Source organism: Muscardinus avellanarius (genome assembly GCF_963383645.1).
Source record: "Muscardinus avellanarius genome assembly, chromosome: 1".
Classification (NCBI taxonomy): domain Eukaryota; kingdom Metazoa; phylum Chordata; class Mammalia; order Rodentia; family Gliridae; genus Muscardinus; species Muscardinus avellanarius.
The window spans coordinates 158547880-158568329 of record NC_137786.1 but is presented as its reverse complement, the minus strand read 5'-3'; the positions used below and the strand labels follow the sequence as shown (position 1 = coordinate 158568329).

The following is a 20450-nucleotide window of genomic DNA, read 5'->3' as shown; positions in this document are numbered from 1 at the left end:
TTCATCCAGATGTATTTCATATGTAAGGGTAAAGCAGCCTTGAGCAAGCCCAAGAGTCAGGACTAGTTGCTGGCTGTACAGAATAGTCCTCAGGTATGCAGACTCTGTGCCCATCCCTCAGCCCTAGGAGGGGAATCTGGTGGCCTGGTAGGTAGCCAAGCCATAGATTACCTGGTTTTCATGAGAGATTAAGAAGCTCCGTTTCTGGGTGGGGAGACTTGTTTGTTTGGATGGAGCATGGTGGAGTTGTGCAGATAGAAATTGAAGTCAGGATTTGAAATTGAAAGGACCCTGCCTGGTCAACACCGCTTTGCTTTTGGTTGGGACTCTGAAAGGTCATTCTCTGGGGGTCAGAGCAGCCCCTACAGGAACTAGAGACCTGGTTTGAACTATTTCAGCACCAGGAAGTGATGAGGTCTGGCTTCGCCAGGGTCTGGTCTACCTGCCTGCCAGGAGCAAGAGTGAGTCCTCGATAACAAGGAGGAAGTGACATTATCTAAAGCCTCAGCCAGGTGTGGTGGCGCACGCTTATAATCCCAGCATTTGGGAGGCTGAGACAGGAGGATCATGGTTTGCGGGCAGCGTCAGCTACTTAGTGAGGCCCTCTGCAACTTAGTGAGACCATTTCAAAATAAAGAATAAAAAACAGGGGGTATAGCTCAAAGGTTGAATGCCCCTGGGTTCCATCCCTAGACACACACACACACACACACACACACACACACTAAATAAATAAATAAATAAATAAATAAATAAATAAAATAAATAGCCTCAGATCGATGCTCTGGTTTTTCACACAGGCTATTCAGCACTCACTCAAAAACAGCAGGTATGCAGGGAAACCAAGGGAAAAAATAAGAAATACAAACCCATAGGAGATCCAGATCAGATACTCATTTAAATAATTAAAAATGGTGAGCCCGGCGTGGTGGTGCACACTTGTAATCCCAGCATTCTGGAGGCTGAGACTGGAGAATTGTGGTTCGCAGACAGCCTCAGCTACTTAGTGAGGCCCTCTGCAACTCAGTGAAACCCTGTCTCAAAATAAAGAATAAAAAATAGGGCAGGGGGTGTAGCTTGGAGGTCGAATGCCCCTGGGTTCCATCCCCAGATCTGCAAAAAATAAAATAAAATAATAAAATAAATAAATAATTCAGAATGGGTTCAAAGAAGTATGGTGATGGAAAAAACTGAAAACCATGTGAAAGAATCAAATAAAAATTCTCGGGGTGTAAACAATAGGGGACAGAAAGTTCCTGATATCTGGCATTGGTTGGGGGCCCTGTGTGCACTGGGATGCAGGTGTAGCCGAGAGAGCCGTAGACAACACAGCCCCTCCCTCAAGGAGCTCACTGATGGTGGCAAATCACACCTTTAAGAGAGCACCAAGAGGGGCTAATCCGAAAACTAGTAGGGAAAGGGAGACTGTGGTCGTCCTAGAAAGCAAGAGAAGTGTGTCCAGACTGAGCACAGACTCTGTTTGCCTCTGTGCAGTCAGGGTGGCTCAAAGCTGGCTGAGTGTAGTTACATCACCAGAGATCCTGGCCAGAGGATTTCAGTGCAGAAGGAACCAGATGGTGGTGGGTGAAGAGTGAATGGGAGGTGAGGAGATGAGATGATGAGAATAGATAATGTCACCAAAAAGGTTTTGGTGTTTTTTTTTTCCTTTTCCTTTTCAGAAAGTCTCTCTTCCTGTTAAGTGGAAGAGTGAGCAACAAGCTGGAAAGAATGTTGAGGTATGAGAAGATTTTGTAATAAAAGGGTTCTGAGCAAGGTCAACTTCTGATGGGTTAAGAGGGTGGAGCGGAGGCTGAGGATCCTGGTTCGCAGCCAGCCTCAGCTACTAACTGAGGACCTCCACAATTCAGTGAAACCCTGTTTCAAAATAAAAGAATAGCCGGGCATGGTGGCGTACACTTGTAATCCCAGTACTCGGGAGGCTGAGACAGGAGGATCATGCAGGTTTGAAGCCAGCCCCAGCTACTTAGTGAGGCTCTCAGCAACTTAGTGAGACCCTGTTTTCAAATAAAATATAAAATAGGTCTGAGAGTATAGCCCGATGGTAGAAGGCCCCTGGATTTCATCCCCAGCACCAATAAATAAATAAATAAATAAATAAATAAATAAAATAAATAGGGCTGGGGTTGTACCTTGGAGGTAGAATGCCCCTGAGTTCCAGCCCTAGTACCAAAAAAACAATAAAAATAAAAATAAAAAAATGTTAAACCGGGCATGGTAGTGCACACTTGTAATCCCAGCATTTGGGCAGCTGAGACAGGAGGATCATGGTTTGCGAACAGCCTCAGCTACTTAGTGAGGCCCTCTGAAACTCAGTGAGACCGTTTCAAAATAAAGAATAACAATAGTGCTGGGGTGCCCCTGGGTTCCATCCCTAGTACCACACACAAAAAAATAAAAGATAAATGTTACATACATTTTACAAAAGAAAAAGAAAAACTTGAAAATGATATAGGAATAAAGAATGTAGGAAGGAAAAGAGCTGGTAGGGCTAAGAAAGCCATCCTCATGTTCCTACCTGGCATAGGTTTCTTTGTCCAATTAGGCTGAGCCTAAAAGAAAAGAAAAAAAAGCAACACCTGATGTGTTATTGCCGACTTGAAGAAGACACTGAAGGATAGTCAACAGTGACCTCGGTGGCCTAGGCCGGGGTTCAGCAGACTCGCATATGGAGGGTCAAGTAGCAGCCTTTTGTCATTGTAGGTCATGCAGCCACTGCTGTGACTATTCAATTCTGCTAACATCATTGCTTGTGGCTAGACTTGGCTCTGGAGCAGCAGCTTGCCAACCAACCCCTGGGCTAGCATGGTAGCAGCATAGGTGTTGGGAAGTAGATTGGTTCCTGCTGCTTTAGAAAGTAGAGCCAGCAGGATGTCCTCATTGGACATGGGGGGATGGGGGAAAGACTGGAGTCCTCAGGACATGACTGAGGTCGCAGGCACTGGGCAGAGGTAAGGTGTGCGCTACTTTGACCTCTATAGAGATCAGTAAATGATACCACCATCCACCCCATCGCATCCGCCAGAGATCTGAGAGCCTTTTGACTTCTCTGGCTTCCGTGATGCATCTCGTCAGCTTTGCCTAACACAGTTCTGGAGGTTCAAGTTCAAGATGGGGTGGCCCCGTGGGTTGAGGCCTCTGGCGATGCCAGGGTTGCTCAGATCATTGTCCAGGAAGCAGAAAAAGAAAGAAAAGAGAAAGGGGCTAGTCCCATGATCCCCTTGGATGATGAAGGAACCTCGTATTAGGCCTCACCTCGTAAAAACCCACAGCACCTCCCAATAGAACCACCCTGGGGACCGATTCTGACATGGGAACTCTAGGGAACACTGTCCAATCACAGTAGCCACCAAGGCCCACCCGTTCTGTTTTCTCGACTAGCTCTTAAATTCTCTGCTTCCCTCCTCCCCATGTCTACTCCTCCAGGGCAGCCAGCCACCCTGCCATGCCTCTCTCTCTCGATCTCCAGCACTGTTTCCATATGGCTTTGTTTCTCTGACTATACTCTCCTTTTCTCCTACCCATTTCTATATAGTTATTGGGGGGGGCACCAGTCTGATTCTGTCATTTTATAACTAAAACTCCTAGCATCCCTATGGAATGTTTACATTTCTTTTTAGAAGAACCTGCTAATGTGGCTAATGAGACATCCTGGTTTGGTGCCTGTGAACCACCCTGGCCTTCATACCAGCCAGTTCCCAAAACACACACTTCCATCTGCTGAGAGCCTTCCCTGCTCCTGTTCCTTGCCTAGCTAACTCCTAATGTGTTGCTCCTGTCTCAACTCAAATGTCATTTCCACCTAGAAACTTCCTCTGAACCTCAGGGCTGAAGGTTGTTGCTGAGATAGTTGCTTTAAGGGCCAGGTGGGTATGTGGGAAGCCTCCAGGATAAGATACTAGGGTACTGTGAACAAGAGACCAGCACCCTGCCTAAAGACACTCAGCTCCTAGAAATGGAGTGCCAGCCAGGTAAAACGCCCACTGCTCTCACCCTGGTCTGCCATATTGCCTGGTTGTATATTCCCAGAGCAACTTGGGCTTTTCCTGGAACCACCCTTAGATATAGTTATTTCTCACTTTAGTTCTACTTAATTAATACTTTATTTCCAAATCTGTAAATCTCATGCAGGCAGAGACTGTGCCCGTCCATGTCTGGTTCATCATCTACTCCTGGGACAGCCGTGTGTGCTCGGATGTACATGTGGAAGGGAAGAGAGGCATGATATAGCTTGAGCGCCAGGCTTAGTTCTTCAGGGGCGGTCTTGATGAAGGACAGGGAGATTAGAGGCATGAGGTTTACTTAAATACTTCAGTTCTGATGCTGAAGTTAAAACCTGGAGTTTCAGATTTCACCAGAGATGCGATTCAGTGTAATATTAGGTGAGAATCAGTGTAGAGACTTTTATGGCACTGGTAGAAGCAACGGTCTAATTACTCCCTGCCTACATTTTTCTTTTCTCCCTTTCAGTTTCTCCTCCTTCTCTCGCCCACTCCTTTCAGCGCTGCCAGCCTTTGGTGACACTGGAGAGGTCGTTGCAGGAGAACCACCAGCAGGTGGTGCTCTGGGACTGCTTTACTTCTGGCTTTTTACATTTTGTGTGTGTGTATGCGTGTTCTTTGTTCAATTTCATAGTGTAGGCACCTATTGGCAAGATTTCTCTCTGAAACAGAAAACTGAAAAACAAAACCAACAAGAACAAAAAAAATTAATAAAGTGGGTAATTCTTTTTTTATTTCTCTTTAAGTAGAGAAACTTAGCTGGGGGAGTCTTTGAGGCTGCCAGACCAGAGGTTTCCAAGACATTACTTGGGAGCTCTTGTGAAAATACAGGATGCTAAGTCCCATCCAGACCATTACATCGGAACCTCTGGGGTTGAGGCCAGGAATACGGTTTATATCCATTTCCTCTGAGATTCTGCTACTGCTGGATAGCTTGGAGTCCATGGTGGACACCACTAGTGTAGACCAGTGTTTCTCGAATTCTGTGTGCATGCAGATCACCTGGGCACCTTGTGGAAATGTAGACTCTGTTTTAGTAGACCCGAAGGGGGACCACACCACTCTGTGAGAAGCAAAAGTCCAGAGCCAGGGTTGGCAAAATATGATACACATGCTCCGACCAAATGCAGCTTCCTTTTGTAAATAGAGTTGTGTTAGACACAACTTTGCCTGTCTGTTTACACATTGTGACTGCTTTCCCACTAATGGCAGAGTTAAGTAGTTGCAGTAGAAACCATATGGCTCAACAGCATCTAATTTACTCTCTGGCTCTTTACAGGAAAACCTTTGCCAACTCCTGAGCTTAAATCCTAAAGCCCACCCTGTTGACCACAAACTGAGGGAGCTCCTGCCTCAGATTTTATTTTCATGTAGACCCAAGGGAGCTCTGTTTCCTGGTTTTCTGGTATCCTGCTTCTGGTTCTCTTGGCAGGAGTCTTTCCCTTGGTTCACCATCTTATCTTCTCCAAGTCTTTTCTCATGCATCACACTCTGCAGTGTCACCTGGCACAAAGTGTCATGCCTTGGATTTCTTCTCTTTGGGACAGAATAGAAGGCATCCACCTTCTGAATCCTGCTCAGGGAGTGCATTGCACTTTTTGGGTGGCTCTCCACTCTCCCATAACTGGAATTGACGTCAGTTATCTGCATAATTGAATAACCCATAATTGGGTTTTTATCTGCATACCATATAGCCAGAACACTCATCCTTCATGCATCTTTGAATTTTGCTTCCCCGTTGCATTGTGTTCTTGCTTTACCTACTTTCTGACCATTCTTCCCCATTTCTTCCACTATTCATTTTTCTGCCTGACCCTTGAATATCATAGGACCTCAGGCCCTGGTCTTCTGGTCTCAAACCCATCATCCTTGGATGATGTCAGCCATGCTCTTGGTTTCGACCACCTATATGCTGTCAAATCCCAAATCATAAGGCCAACCAGACTCTCTGCCTTTATTTTCAGTTATCTACTACACACCTTCACCAGATCCTCATGACTGCATGCTCAAAATTTCTCATCTCTGTCTGCCTCCCACCTCTCTCCCCTGTGCTCTGAATCTGATCCTCCTTGTGTGTTTTCTTCAACTAAAGGTATCACCACCCACACTCTTGCATAAGCTAGAAACCTGGCATTATCCTCAATCCTTCCCCTTTTTCCTTCTGAGACGCGTGTTGCTTCTTATCTGTAGCTCCCGGCTCTGTCTCTCCTCCACACTGCTGCTGTTTTCAGTGTTTATCACTTCTGGCCTCTGCTGCAGTGACCTCCTGCCTTGTCTCCTCTTTCCCGGTGTTTCCGTCTGCTGCTTAGTGATTTTCCAAAATAAATCTGGTCATGCCTCCACCGGTAGCTTCTCTTTGTATGTAGTGTAGGGCTTCATAATTCATGTGTTTCCTAGAGCTGTTTGTAACACATTACCATAAACTGTAACAAATGACTATGACCAGAATTTATTCTTTCTCAGTTCTGGAAATCAGTCCAAAATCAAGGCACTGACAGGAGACTAGAGGGAGAGTCTGCTCCTTGCCTCCCTCCTCGTTTCTGGTGGTTGGCAGCAAATCTTGCTGTTCCTGGGGTGGTAGACGCACCTCCCCAGTCTCTGCCTGTGTCTCTTCTGTGTGTCTGTCTTCACTTGGCCTTTTATAAAGACAACAGTCATTGGTTTAGGGTCCACCCTGATTTCTGTGACTTCATCTTAACTACATTTGCAGAGACCCTGCTTCCCAAACTATCACATTCTGATATTCCAGGTGGATGTGAAGTCCTAGGGGACACCATTCAACCTGGTCTACCCTCTTACCCTCAGCTCTTTTGGCTTCCTCGCTGGTGGGATTGTTTGTTTACTTTGGCGCCATGGATGGCTGAGAGGTCACAGACAGGCGAGGAGAACAGGCTTTCAGGAAGAGGAAAGTGAGTTGCCATAGGGCCACCAAGGATATGGAATTTGAGCTTATTCTCAATATGCATTTTACTTTTTTTATTTTTGGTTTTTATTTTTACTGTATTGTTTCTCTGGTTCTGGTGTGTATTACTTATTTCTTCTTTGCAGTTAATCTCTTAGAGTTTTTCTTTAGTGCTGGTTTGGAAGACATAAATTCTTTCAGTTTCTGTTTGTCATGGAAGATTTTTATTTCCCTGTCTAATTTGAGAGATAGTTTTGTTGGGTAGGAAATTTTTGGCTGTAAGTTATTTTCTTTATATGTGGAACGTATTGAAAATGGTATATATTTAGTCAATTATTTTCTTTCAGAGTTTAGAATATGTTATTTCAGGCCCTTCTGACTTTTATGAGTTGGTTTGGGAAGTCTGGAGTGATTCTAATTGGTTTGCCTCTGAATGTCACTGGTCTTTTGTTTTTGTTGTCCTTAAGACATGCTTCCATGCCCTTTATGACATAGTTTGGGTATTAGTTACTTCTTTTATGAAGCTTCTCTATTCCCTCAGTGTTTAGCACTTAACCTAATCAAGGCCATTACTTCTATGTGTTGTTTATTTAATTCTTAGGCCTGTTGAACCTTGGGTCAGAGCATCCCCCTAAGTCTGCATGGGCCAGGCATCCAGTCACTGCCTGGCATAAAGCAGGTGCCCAAAAGATGTTTTGGGGTAAGCTCACCCATCTTTGTTTAATCCTAGAAGACATGATCACATGCCTTTCAGGGAGGAGTTGTTGAGTCCTGCTTGGATATTTCTTTGCCTTAGATGCTGTGGAGGGCATTTGGTCATGGAGGAGGGATGTCCTGGATCACCTTCAAGCCTCCTCCCACCTAGAGGTCCTGTTGTTCTAATAACAACCTCTTCCAGAAACAGCACTAATTTTAAGACAAATAGACTGAGAATTGTTGGAACAACAGTTGGTTCCACAGTGCTCTGGAGAATCTTGCTGGCTTTGGAAGAGCTCAGTGCTAACTAGGACATCACACAGAATAGTGCAATCATGGCGTTGAGTGGTGCCGAGCATCTCAGCCCTAACGCGGAATAGACAGGGCTTCTAAACAAAGCTGTCCTCACCCAGCAGATACACTCTTAAACGCAGTGCAGCTTTGCTTCCTTATTTGGGCAAAGGGCTTTAAAGACTATAATTTCATGCTTTCTAAACTCCTGTTTAAGTTGAATTGTTTTTACTACATTGTTAAAGACTCACTGTAAGTAGCCTTTATTTTTTATATTTTAGGGGGAAAAATACTCAATATGTAACACCTTTAAACGTTTATTTTTCTAGTTACAGTTGGTTTTGCTGAACCGTTCATTGGTACTAATCTTTGCATCGCCTGAACATGTTAGAAAACAATGCCACAGACCACAGTCACTTTTTAATTTAGAAAAGGTTGAGTTTAAAGTGCTGCTATTCAAACAGCTTTGAAACAAAAGTGACTTACGAAAATATTTCATAGGCCCAAGTTAGAAATAATTTCTCCCCCCATGGCTCCCGGAGAAAATGCCTGCCTCTCCAGGCTATGGAAACAGCACAAGTTCTGTCATGCAGTTCCATTTTTATAATGGACAGCCATCAGAGTGGGAAAGGATTGAGCAAACGTTGCTTCTCCCTGTAGCCAGCTGTGGATTATGCAGCCCAAATCCAGTTAATCACAGCCTGCTGCGTGTGTCAGTATATATCCGCTATTTGCAAATTGGGTTAATATTTGAGAAACCTCATCCCAGGCCAGAAACCCAACATAGAGCTGTGTTGGTGAGTGGGCTTTGCAAAGTGTCGGGACCATTTTGTTATTTCCCCCTTTCTGCTGGGGACAGGATTCCTACTGTGAGTCTTAGGAGAATCAGGACGTTAGATGACTGGTTTATTTTTCATTCACTTCTAACTAAAATTTAATATTGAAAACATCCATAGGTAATAATGCCCAATGGTATTACCACCCACAGAAATCACAGCTTTATCTCTTGGAATATCTTATACCCATCACTACTTCAAAATTATGATTATTATTAGACCATCTGTTAGATCCTGTTCTGTGTGTTAATAAAGAAAACACATGTAAATTTGTTTTTCTTAATATTTTGGTAACTATATAAATGGAATCTATTTTTTTGTGAACCTATATGTATTATTCTATGCACTTAAGAACCTTATTTCTATGAAAAGCAAGGGAAGACTGAGGAACTTTCACAAAGCCTAAGACCTATGGAGAATAGGGGGTGGAGAGAGTAGGGAGGCATGACAAGTAGCTACTGTGGGTCTCAAAACAGAAAGAGGACAACAGTGGGAAGTCTGGTGAGATCTGATCAGAATCTGGAGTGTAGTTCCAGTGGTGAGCCAATATCAATGTCAGTTTCTCAGTCTGTGTGTGTGTGTGTGTGTGTGTGTGTGTGTGTGTGTGTGTGTGTGTTACTGAGGATGGAACCCAGGGGCATTCTACCTCTGAACTATACCCCCAGCCCTGTTTTATATTCTTTATTTTGAAACAGGATCTCACTGAGTTGCAAAGGGCTTCACTAACTAAGTAGCTGAGGCTGTCCACGAACTGAGATCCTCCTGTCTCAGCCTCCCAAATTTTGGAATTACAAGCATGCACCACCACCCCTGGGTTCTCAGTCTTGACATAGAAATGTAAGCTGTTTGCATTGGGGGTAAATGAGTGCAGGGTTGGTTCATGGGAACATTTTGTACTGCCTCTGCAGCTTTTCTGTGTATCTACAGTTACAGTGGGAGCCATGGTGCCTTCTCCCACAGATGTTTGGGTGGAGATTTTGTGTCAACTCAAGACCATTGTGGGCTGTTTCAGGTACTACTTCAAAAGTAAAGAGAGGTCTGCCAGAGAAGTAAAAGTCATGTGGCATGTATGGGGATGCGAAAGGCCTGGCTCTGGGGTCAGAGAGGTCAGAGGTCAGGGAGGTCAGGGGTCACATTCTGGCTCTCACTTACTGGCTTTGTGATCTGGGTCTAGGAACCTCCTCTCCTCCTTCGCAGAATGGCGTGGTCCACACGGACCTTGCTAGGGTTGTTATGGGGACTAAAGTAAAGGTGCCCATCTAGGTGTTCATAAATGATTTAATGTAATCTTTAGGACATCTGTATTTTATGACCATTTCTAAATGGTGAAAGTGAGGTCAGAGGTCCAAGGATATTACTGCACACGGCCATGAGCCTGGCTAAAGCATGCTCAGAGCTGGCTGTAGTTGTGGTCTTGGCACCAGGTGGACCTGGCTCCACGTCGTCCTCACACTCCCTGACTCTGAATCTCCACAGGTGCATCAGATCCAGATGCTCCTCCTCGCCATTCTGTTGACCATGGTGTTTGGCTTCTCTGGACTTAAGTTTATTCAGCTTTGTTAAAGAAGGTCTTGGACCATTGTTAGGGTCTGTTCCAGCACTAACAGTCTCTTCCACTCCTGTGAATTTTAACTGCTTATTCCAGCTGTCTGATTGGGATAATTACTTGATCACTGAAGCCAAAATGTTTTTAATTTGTTTTGAGTGAAGTTTGTTGTTTCTTTGACATTTTCCCAGAAGAAGGGGGAATAGATCTTTAAACCCAAGTTGCCTCTTAAAACCACAATAAATATTTTTTAAATAAACAAGAACAAAGACCGTTGTGACATTTACTTGTTTCATAATTGGAATTTTGTTCAAGCCAGGCGTGGTGGCACACACTTGTAATTCCAGTACTTGGGAGGCTGAGACAGGAGGATCGCAGGTTCGTGGCCAGCCTCAGCAACTTGTGAAGCCCTCTGCAAACTTTGTGAGATTTCTCTACAGGACATGGGAGTGATTTCATTTTTTTTCTTCTGTGATTAGGAAGAAAATACTCTGAGTCACTATGTAGTTGCCAATTACTATCAAAATTTAAAAGGCAGTTACCAGGGCTACGTATCACCTGGACAGGTACATATAGCCATAAGCAATAGTTATTAAGTCATGAGCCCAGTTTCCATATGTAACCTGCACATTTGTCTCAAAATGAAAAATGAGAGCCACACCTAGCAGGGTTAGGTTAGCATGGTGGTGGTGATGGTGGTGGTGGTGATGGTGGTGATGGTGATGGTGGTGATGGTGGTGGTGGTGGTGATGGTGGTGGTGGTGATGGTGATGGTGGTGGTGGTGATGGTGGTGGTGGTGGTGGTGGTGATGGTGGTGGTGGTGTTGGTGATGGTGGTGGTGATGGTGATGGTGATGGTGGTGATGGTGGTGGTGATGGTGGTGATGGTGGTGGTGATAGTGGTGGTGGTGGTGGTGGTGATGGTGGTGGTGGTGATGGTGATGGTGGTGGTGGTGGTGGTGATGGTGGTGGTGGTGATGGTGATGGTGGTGGTGGTGATGGTGGTGATGGTGGTGGTGGTGATGGTGATGGTGGTGGTGGTGATGGTGGTGATGGTGGTGGTGGTGATGGTGGTGGTGATGGTGGTGATGGTGGTGGTGATGGTGATGGTGATGATGGTGGTGGTGATAGTGGTGGTGGTGATGGTGGTGGGGGGGGTAGAGGGGTTAATCCCATGGTTTGCTCTCTTGTTTTTCAGTTTTTCCCCTACATCCTGTTACTATTTGCCATCCTCCTATACCTGCCGGCCCTGTTCTGGCGATTTGCAGCTGCTCCTCATCTTTGCTCCGACTTGAAGTTCATCATGGAAGAACTTGACAAAGTTTACAACCGAGCAATCAAGGCTGCAAAGAGTGCCTGTGACCTTGACCTCAGAGGTGGCAACTGCCCAGCTCCAGGCGTTAATGAAAATGTAGGACAAAGGTAACTTAGACCCCAGCAGGTAGCTGGACGGGTTTTGTAATACAGGCTCTCTGCTCTTCCCCTGCCAGTCTGGGCTTCAAGCTCCCATCACTAGTAATTTGTGTGTGTGTATGGGGGGGGGGGCAACATCATGAACCCAGTGGCCATCTGTGGTAGCCAGGAATGCCTGCTCTCCCCAGGTCATCTCACCCATACATTTCTTCCACACCAGTCCTATTAAGATGTCTTTCTGCTGGGCGTGGTGGCGCACGCTTGTAATCCCCGCGCTTGGGAGGCAGAGACTGGAGGATTGTGCAGGTTCGAAGCCAGCCGTGCGCTCTGGCTTAGGAGACCCTGTTTCCAAATAAAACATAAAATAGGTCTGGGAGTGTAGCCCGGAGGTTGAAGGGCTTCCGGGAACCCCAGTACCACCAAAAAAAAAAAAAAAAAAAAAAAGATGTCTTTCCTTGTTGAGTGAGATTTCGCAGATCTCTTTGTAAGTGCAGGTCTCATAGGAGAAGCAAGTGGAGATGCCTTGTGCAGCTTCCTGGCTTGGATCCACTCCTTCCTTAGTGGAAAAGCACGGAGGAAGAAAATCAAGCTTAGAGAAAAAAATGTATGAGAAATGAGCAACACATAGGCAGTGCATTGCCTTTCCAGGTTCTTTGTCTCGTTCTTGTTCTTAACAGTAGCAATAATATTAACGGCTATAACTTTTTGAATACTTAACATAGCCCAGATACTGTTTTTTATTCTTCTAGCACATTATTTCATTTAACCCTCAGATCAACATTCTTAAAACAAGTGTATTTCTTTACCTCCCTTTACCTTATTTCTCCAGATAAAAATACTGTCCTGTAGTTATGAGAGATGGGACCTGAACCATGTCAGTTGGACCCACAGCCTTGCCCACAACCCCTGAGTGATCCCAGCCCTTCTCTATTGAACATACATTTGTTCTAATTGGGTTGAACATTTGTGTGTGTGTGTATGCATGTACATGGTACTAGAGATTTATAACCCAGGGGTATTCTACCACTCTATTCCCCCAGCTCTTTTATTTTTTTTTTATTTATTTATTTATTTATTTATTTATTTATTTATTTATTTATTGTGTGTGTGTGTGTGTGTGTGTGTGTGTGTGTGTGTGTTACTTGAGATGGAACCCAAGGGCCTTCTACCTCTAGGGTGCACCCCCAGACCTACTTTATTTGGAAATAGATTCTCACTAATTTGTCTGGTACTGGGGATGGAACCCAAAAGCATTATACCTCTGAGCTACACCCTCGGCCCTAATTTTTAGTCTTTCTTTTTTTTTTTGTTTTTTTGTTTGTTTGTTTTTTGGTGGTACTAGGGGTGGAACCCAGAGGCTTTCTACCTCCAGGCTATACTCCCAAACCTATTTTCTATTTTTTTTGGAAACAGGGTCTCACTAAGTTGCTGAGAGCCTCACTAAGTAGCTGAGGCTGGCTTCGAACCTGTGCGATCCTCCTGTCTCAGCCTCCCAAGCGCGGGGATTACAAGTGTGCATCATCACACCCAACTAGTCTTTTTATTTTTGAAACAGGGTCTCACTAGGTTGCTGAGAGCTGTGTTATGTTTCTGAGGCTGTCCTTGAACCTGTAATCCTCCTGTCTCAGTCTCCAAGTACTGGGATTACAGTCAGGGGCCACCACACCTAGCTGAACAATTATTACCATATTTTATATACTTTAGTGGAAAATTGGAGGCTTTTTTTTTTTTTTTTGAGGGTGTGGGGATAGAACCCAGGGGCATTCTACCTCCAAGCTACACCCTCTGCTCTGTTTTTATTCTTTATTTTGAAACAGGGCCTCACTAAGTAGCTGAGGCTGTCTGCAAACCGCAATCCTCCTGTCTCAGCCTCCCAAAATGCTGGGATTACAAGCATGCACCACCACACCTGACTTTTTTTTTTTAAGCAGCAGTTTCTAATAAGAAACATAATTTACTTAACAGACATTTAACACTGAATGCCCAGCACTGTTCTAAGAATTTTAAATATTAAGTCATTTAATGAATAAGACCTTTAAATTTTAAAGGTGGAAAGTATTTTCCTTATTCCTTTTCTTCCTCTTTTTTTCAAAAACCTGATTTTATTCCCTAGCGCTCTCCAAGTTAGTAAGGAAGATAAGTATAGGTGCTTGAAGTTTTTATAGATATTTTTATGTCTTTCATATCTGATGGTCTTGGTGAGGGTCTACTCTATCTTCCTCTGTTTTCCTTTACTCTTTCTAGTTTGTGGGAGATATCTGAGAGCCACTTCAAGTACCCAATTGTGGAGCAGTACTTAAAGACAAAGAAGACCTCTAATAATCTGATCGTGAAGTACCTCGGCTGCCGGCTGATATCGCTCGCGATCATCCTGTTAGCCTGCATCCACCTGAGCTATTACTTCAGCCTGTCCTCGCTCTCAGACGAGTTCGTGTGCAGCATCAAGTTGAGCGTCCCGCGCAACGACAGCGCGGTCCCTCAGCGGTTCCAGTGTAAGCTCATCGCGGTTGGCGTCTTCCAGTTGCTCAGCTTCATTAACCTCCTTGTTTACGCCCTGCTGGTCCCCGTGGTGGTCTATACGCTCTTTGTCCCATTCCGACAGAAGACCGATGTGCTCAAAGTGTACGAAATCCTGCCCACGTTTGACGTTCTACATTTCAAATCTGAAGGGTACAACGACTTGAGCCTCTACAATCTTTTCTTGGAAGAGAATATAAGTGAGCTCAAGTCGTACAAGTGCCTTAAGGTACTGGAGAATATTAAGAGCAGTGGTCAGGGCATCGACCCAATGCTGCTGCTGACCAACCTCGGCACTATCAAGACGGACATTGTTGACGGCAAAACTCCCATGCCAGCCGAGACCAAGGGGAAGGAGCAGGGTGGCGGGATGACAGAGCTCAAAGGTAGGTCAGCCTGAGAGCCAGGCTGGGGAACCCACAGCCTGCCTTTGCAGCTACGCTGCCCATCATTTGAACCATTGCCCTAGTGTGCTTCTAGGGGGAGGGGGAGACCCAAGCCTGGAGAGAGAGGGAACAAATTGGTGCTATCTTGAATTTCTTTTTTTCTTTTTTTTTTTTTTTTTTAGTGGTACTGGGGTTCCTGGAAGTCCTTCTACCTCCGGGCTACACTCCCAGACCTATTTTATATTTTTGAAACAGGGTCTCTTACACCAGCGTGGCTGGCTTCGAACCTACGAGATCCTCCTGTCTCCGCCTCCCAAGACCGAGGATTACAAGTGTGCGCCACCACGCCTGGCGTGCTATCTTGAATTTCTAAAGAAGGGAAAACCGTGCTTTTTCTGGTAGCTCTGTCTTCCTTCTCTAGCCCTCTTTCCCTCTCTTTGATACTCTGCCTCTTGTTCTAGCACCCCTCCTCATTATCTTTCTTACATTTGTCTTAACTTATAGGATTTTCTCTATATATTTCTGATTGCTTTGTATGTTGTTCTCTGACTTTTTATTTTTTATTGGTACTGAGGATTGAACAGGAGTGCTGCTCTATCTCTGGGCTACACCCCAGCAAACAAATCAAAATTTTTTGCTTTGAAATAGTGTCTCACTAGGTTGCTGAGGCTGTCCTCAAACCCCCAGTTCTCCCATCTCAGCCTCCCAAGTTACTGGGATTACAAGCATGGGTCATCCTTCCTGATCTTTTTCTTTTAAAAGGGATTGCAAGTTTATTGATTTAGTTGTTGCCTTGATCTAACCTCACTGTATTTTGGAATTAGGCAAATCGTGGTAAGGCAAAGTCGATGAAAAGGACTTTTTAGCAGAAGAGAAGTCGATTCGTGCTGAGACTTCCTGCTATACCTCTGTTATAAATATGTGTTTTCATTTTTGACAGATTTAGAGATACACAGTGGAACTAAGGCCGGTAGTGAAGAGAAGAATGCTCGACAGAGACTTCTGAATTCTTCTTGCTGATGATTTTGTTCTTGAACTTTAAATCTCTGACTTCTGTGACTCATTAAGTTTGGCTAAAGCACCCGAGTTGGGTTCACAGCGGATTTACAGTAAATGGTTCTTGGTAGAGACCTTGAACATATCTTACTGAGTCCCTAATAAACATAAAAGTCACTGGAATGTTATGGAAGAATGAACATCTTGTATGAACTTCCTACAAGAAGCCACATGGAGATAAGTAGACTATAGCCAGTATATATGTGCTTAGTCCTCATCGGTGAAATGGGGACGGATTAGTAACAGCAGAAAGCCTTTTAGGGCCTTGGAGAAATACCTTTCTGTTTCATTATATGACAAGACCCACAGCTACCAGAAAGCGAGCCCCTTGGGAGGTTTGTTTTATGAACTAGTGATAATCAGAATATGATTTAATATGAATCTCTTGTGTGCTCTGACTGACTGTCAGACAGGAAAAGCCTTTCCCATAGCTGACCTGTTCAGCTGGGGTGAATCTGGTGCTGCGGCTCCCACACCACACACCAGGGCCCTCCTTGCACCGTCACTTGTCAGCCCCGCTAGCTGCAGTCCTCCAGCCACGGCTACAGCATCACTGAAGTGTGGCGGCCCCTGCGCTGCTCTCACTGAAAACTCAGTTGACAAGATAGAATATAAGGAACATTCTGTCAATACCACAGTGACTTCAAGAAAGAAGGCTTCAAGAAAAGGAGCCCAATGGGGAAATCTGAATTTACAGAAGTTAATTCAGTCACCTCCAAAGAACTTGTCATAAAAGGCATTTGAAGCAGGATTTTACTTAAACACATTAACAGAACACAGGCATGTGAATTTCACTTAAGCACATTAATAGAACACCAGAATGTTGACAAAGGGGCACTTCTCCTAATGTGATCAGAGTGCATGAGTGACATTTGCCCTGTGATGTTCTTAGAGCCAGAACATCTTAGCAGTTTACTTTGTTTATGTTTAAGTACAGCTTCTAAAAATGTATTTTAATCCACACAGTGTCAGAATTGAGGTCACTTGGGAAGGACATGCTAGCACTGATGGAGAATTATAAAGTAAATGTTGCAAATGGATGGAAATGACGAATATAAGCATCATTTCGTAAACATTTAAGGCTGACTCAGAATATGTTAAAAGCTATCCACAATTTTGACTATGTGTATGTATCCAGTGTTCGCATTTTATATAAAAAGCTTCTAATATCTGTGGTCCTTCCCATTTTCATTCTTAAAAAGTTAATGCTTGCTTAGGTGAATAATCCTCAGGAAACTCAAAGTTTACTTTTGACCCTTAGGGGAAGTTTACTTAATAGCATTTTGGTGAAGAGCAGAAGTTATGTAAACTGCTCTCTACCTCTCAGAATATACAAAAAAGCAGATTTTATTTGTACTTCTATGACAGTTCCTGAGATGGAAAGCTAGTGATAGGTATCAAGAATATAATCAGGTGCTTTAAATAATCTCTATTACATGATATTTAGTATTATTGAATTATAGTGTGACTTAGAAATGGCAATGACCTAAATTGATTTTTCTATACCTTTATATTGCTGTATCTGAAATATTCATCATAAGACTCTACTCTTAATTTTTTTGAAAATTTGAAGAGTTTTAAAATATATTTTTCTAGGATATGTTTTTTTAAAGCTTCATCTTCCCCGTAGACTTCTCCTAATTTATGTTTTATGTGGTAAAAATGGATATTTTAGGAGACCAGGAACTCTCTCAGCCCTACCACATGTGATCCTTTGATCGGAGTTTGTGTAATTGGGATCTGTGGCCTCTGCTTCTCTTCATTTTCCCGTTCTCACTCTCTGGGCCCCAACAGGGCCTCCATGTCTCAGGAGTTACACTTGGCCTTGGCCGTGCAGACATAAATAGGTAGGTTCCATATTTGAGGACTTTGGAGTCTAGTAGAAGGCTGCAGAGACATAGACAGGTACTAAGATGAGAAAGTACACACAAAAAAAGTACCCACAATAAAGTACCTCATCAGAAAATTAACAAGTGCTCTATGTTTTTGGAAAACATATTTTTTCTCTCCCCTATAGCTCTGTAGCTGCTGATTTTAAGAGTCTATTATTTTTCCTAGAAGGAGATGAGTCTCTTAAGGTTCTCTAGCCAATCCTCTCAGTTGAAGTTTAGGCAAAATAATATCATAGATAGACAGTCAGGGCTGTGGCTGCCTTCTGTACCTTTCTTTGTAAGAGAGCAGGGGAACAAGCCTGTTGGTGCGTGGAATTGCTGATGAACAACAGTTGCAGCTCCAAAAGGTTGGTATGAATACCTGGAGATACATTTTGCCCTGGAAAGTTGATTCTTCCATCCTCTGAGTTCCGAGCTTAAGGGACTACTTTTGAGGAGCCAGTTCCGGGGGGCGAGGAAGAATGCTGTGATAAACACTCTGCTTTATGAAGGGCACAGACAGATCTTAAATGACTAATCCAGTGTTACAGACTTTGATTCTGGCTCATGTCTCCCATGGGAGCCACTCTGTGGCTACTGAACCAGACTCACTGCAGTAGTTCTGGGGGTAGCACAGGTCTTGAGGAAGCAGTGTTCCAGCATACCTTCAATTGTACCAAGGGACAAGCAGAGGCCTCCAGTATAAAAGTTGTTATGATCTGGAGGTTAAAAGCACCCTTGCAAATGTTTTCAAAACCCTCTTAGACTCATAAAAATCCTTGTAGGATTAGACACCATTTTAAATACACTTGAGATTCCGATCTGAGTATCTGACATTAAATAACTGTGCTCTAACAGCTGGAAAATGGGTCTGCCTCCTGTAAGAAGCTACTTTTTCCAGCCTAAGACTCAGCTGCATGTTTGCTTAACTAAGTCACCTTTGCATACTTTTAAGCTACCTTTACTTTTTGAGTAACTACCTTCATTTCCTAGCGCCAGACTGAACCAAGCTGATAAAGAGCACGTGGACAGCGGCGGGCCTGGAATGGCCAGGCAGCCAATGCTGACGGCTGTTTTCTCCCAGGGCACAAGGCTGACATCTTGTTAGCTTCTTTCCAAGTGAATTGTCTCCGATCATCCTCATGGGAGTGTGGAGAGGAGGGACAGGCGTACCGTGTATAAAGTGTGTCATCCTACTTTATAGTTGTACTGGGGGAACACCAGAAACTTCCACCAGTTCAGTGGGTCTGGTTTGCATGTTGGTTTTGCGTGTAAAAACTAGCTGTTTACTCTATACCCCTCCCATAGCAGCGTGAACTGGGGTGGGGGTGGCTGGGCCACTGTGGCATTCGTTCCTGTGACAGTTTTTACCTGTTAGAGGCAGATTGTTACATCTTTTTCAAAAGGCATTTGTGTTTGCTTTATTTTGCATATGTCAACCCAGGGTATATAGAAGAGCTGGGAAGGTGAGAGTTCTCATCCACTGCTGTATCCTCAGCACCTGGAACCCTGGTTGACATGCCCAAGGCGTCCTGTAAATACTCACTGAGGATAAATTCTAGCTCATTGGCAGCTGGTTGAATTTTAAAGGTACCCAGGCCTCCGCAGTCCCTTATTTAGCCTGTAGGTAGAAGTATTTCTGCAAATGAGTAGCTAGGTAGTAACAGTCCGTAGCTTATAATTGTGGAATGAGTCATGACCACTTTCCAAGTTCAATACAAGTTCAGTGTCTTGCAGTGACTTAGGGAAATTGAAGTTTTAAAGGTCCTAATCTCAGTAATTCCCTGGAATAAATCTCTTGAAAGGAGATGTGGACTGAAATGTGCAATTACCAGTAACTGAGGTTTTATCTGAAGGCACTGAGATGAAATGGCTCCTTTTGGACAACCCATTGGCATTTGAGCCCTATTTTTCACAAGGACAGGGAAACCTTTGTAAAAGATTGACAAAGTTGCTATTGTGTCATGTGTGGAATATAATAGATGTTAATTCGTGCTTGGTTTCCTTGCCCACTTTAAATTAAATGTATTGTGTTTCTGGGTCCTCCTTTAACTGTAAAAATACTTCATCACTAAAGCATGCAGTTTGATCCGTAATTGTTCTTCGGGTTCCCAAAAGTTATGGAAGTTTCTTCTATCCTCAAGTGTTGTTTCCCACCTGTCCACTAGAGAAGGAATATCTTGGTAGGATTCTACAGCGTTTCCTGTAACATCTGAAACAATCAGCCTCTTTCACAAGTTGGCTTTTTTTAAAACCCGATAATTGCAATTTAATGGTATTCAATAAAGTGGTGCTGTACATGTAAGCTAAGTTCTTTTTAATGACAAAAATTTCTTAAAGACTTTAGAAGGAATAGTGTATACGTTTGGCTATGTCATTTGGTAAGAACGCTGCCGACAGGTTAAGAACAAGTTTGAAAATTAAAAACATCTTGGATTTTTATTCTCCAAAGATCTGAAGATGAGAACAAATGATGGTGTCAGAAGATGACTTTTTAAACAACATGAGAGTTTCAGAAGCATGGCATTTTGGTGGAGTTCCATGTACATCACATGGCCAGGCTCTGCCTGTTGATCCTGTTGGTTTGGGCTAAGAGCCAAGGCTGCTGTATGTAGACAAAGGTGAAACAGTGTTCTAGTTCTGTACTGTGGTGTCCACCCAAATAAAACTCCTCCAAGTAATAAAAAGTGTCTTAGTATTTCTTGCGTTCCATTTAAGAGTTGTTTCTTAGAAGATAGGATCAGAAAGGAGTCTTGAAATGTCTCAAGGCTCCTTCTCTGCTGGGTGCGAGAAATCCAGTGCACTCCATGGTACCTGCTAAAATCCAGGTGGCAGTAACTAAAGGCAAACGTACTTGATTAAGGGTCCACAGACACAGGGATTTCTAAAGCAGATAGCATTTGCTCTCTGGTGGAGA

At 43.8% G+C, this 20450-nt stretch overlaps 1 protein-coding gene across 1 annotated transcript in view; it reads left to right on the top strand.

The window, feature by feature from the left end:
* Positions 1 to 15626, top strand: part of PANX1 (pannexin 1) — a gene marked incomplete at both ends in the record, with an annotated part of 49123 nt that extends 33497 nt beyond the window's left edge. Inside the window, 3 exons of the mRNA XM_080693091.1 lie at positions 11489 to 11712; positions 13948 to 14606; positions 15547 to 15626. Of these exons, the coding sequence (XP_080549217.1) occupies positions 11489 to 11712; positions 13948 to 14606; positions 15547 to 15626 (963 nt within the window). The remainder of the gene's footprint in view (positions 1 to 11488; positions 11713 to 13947; positions 14607 to 15546) is intronic.
* Positions 15627 to 20450: the final 4824 nt, after the last annotated feature.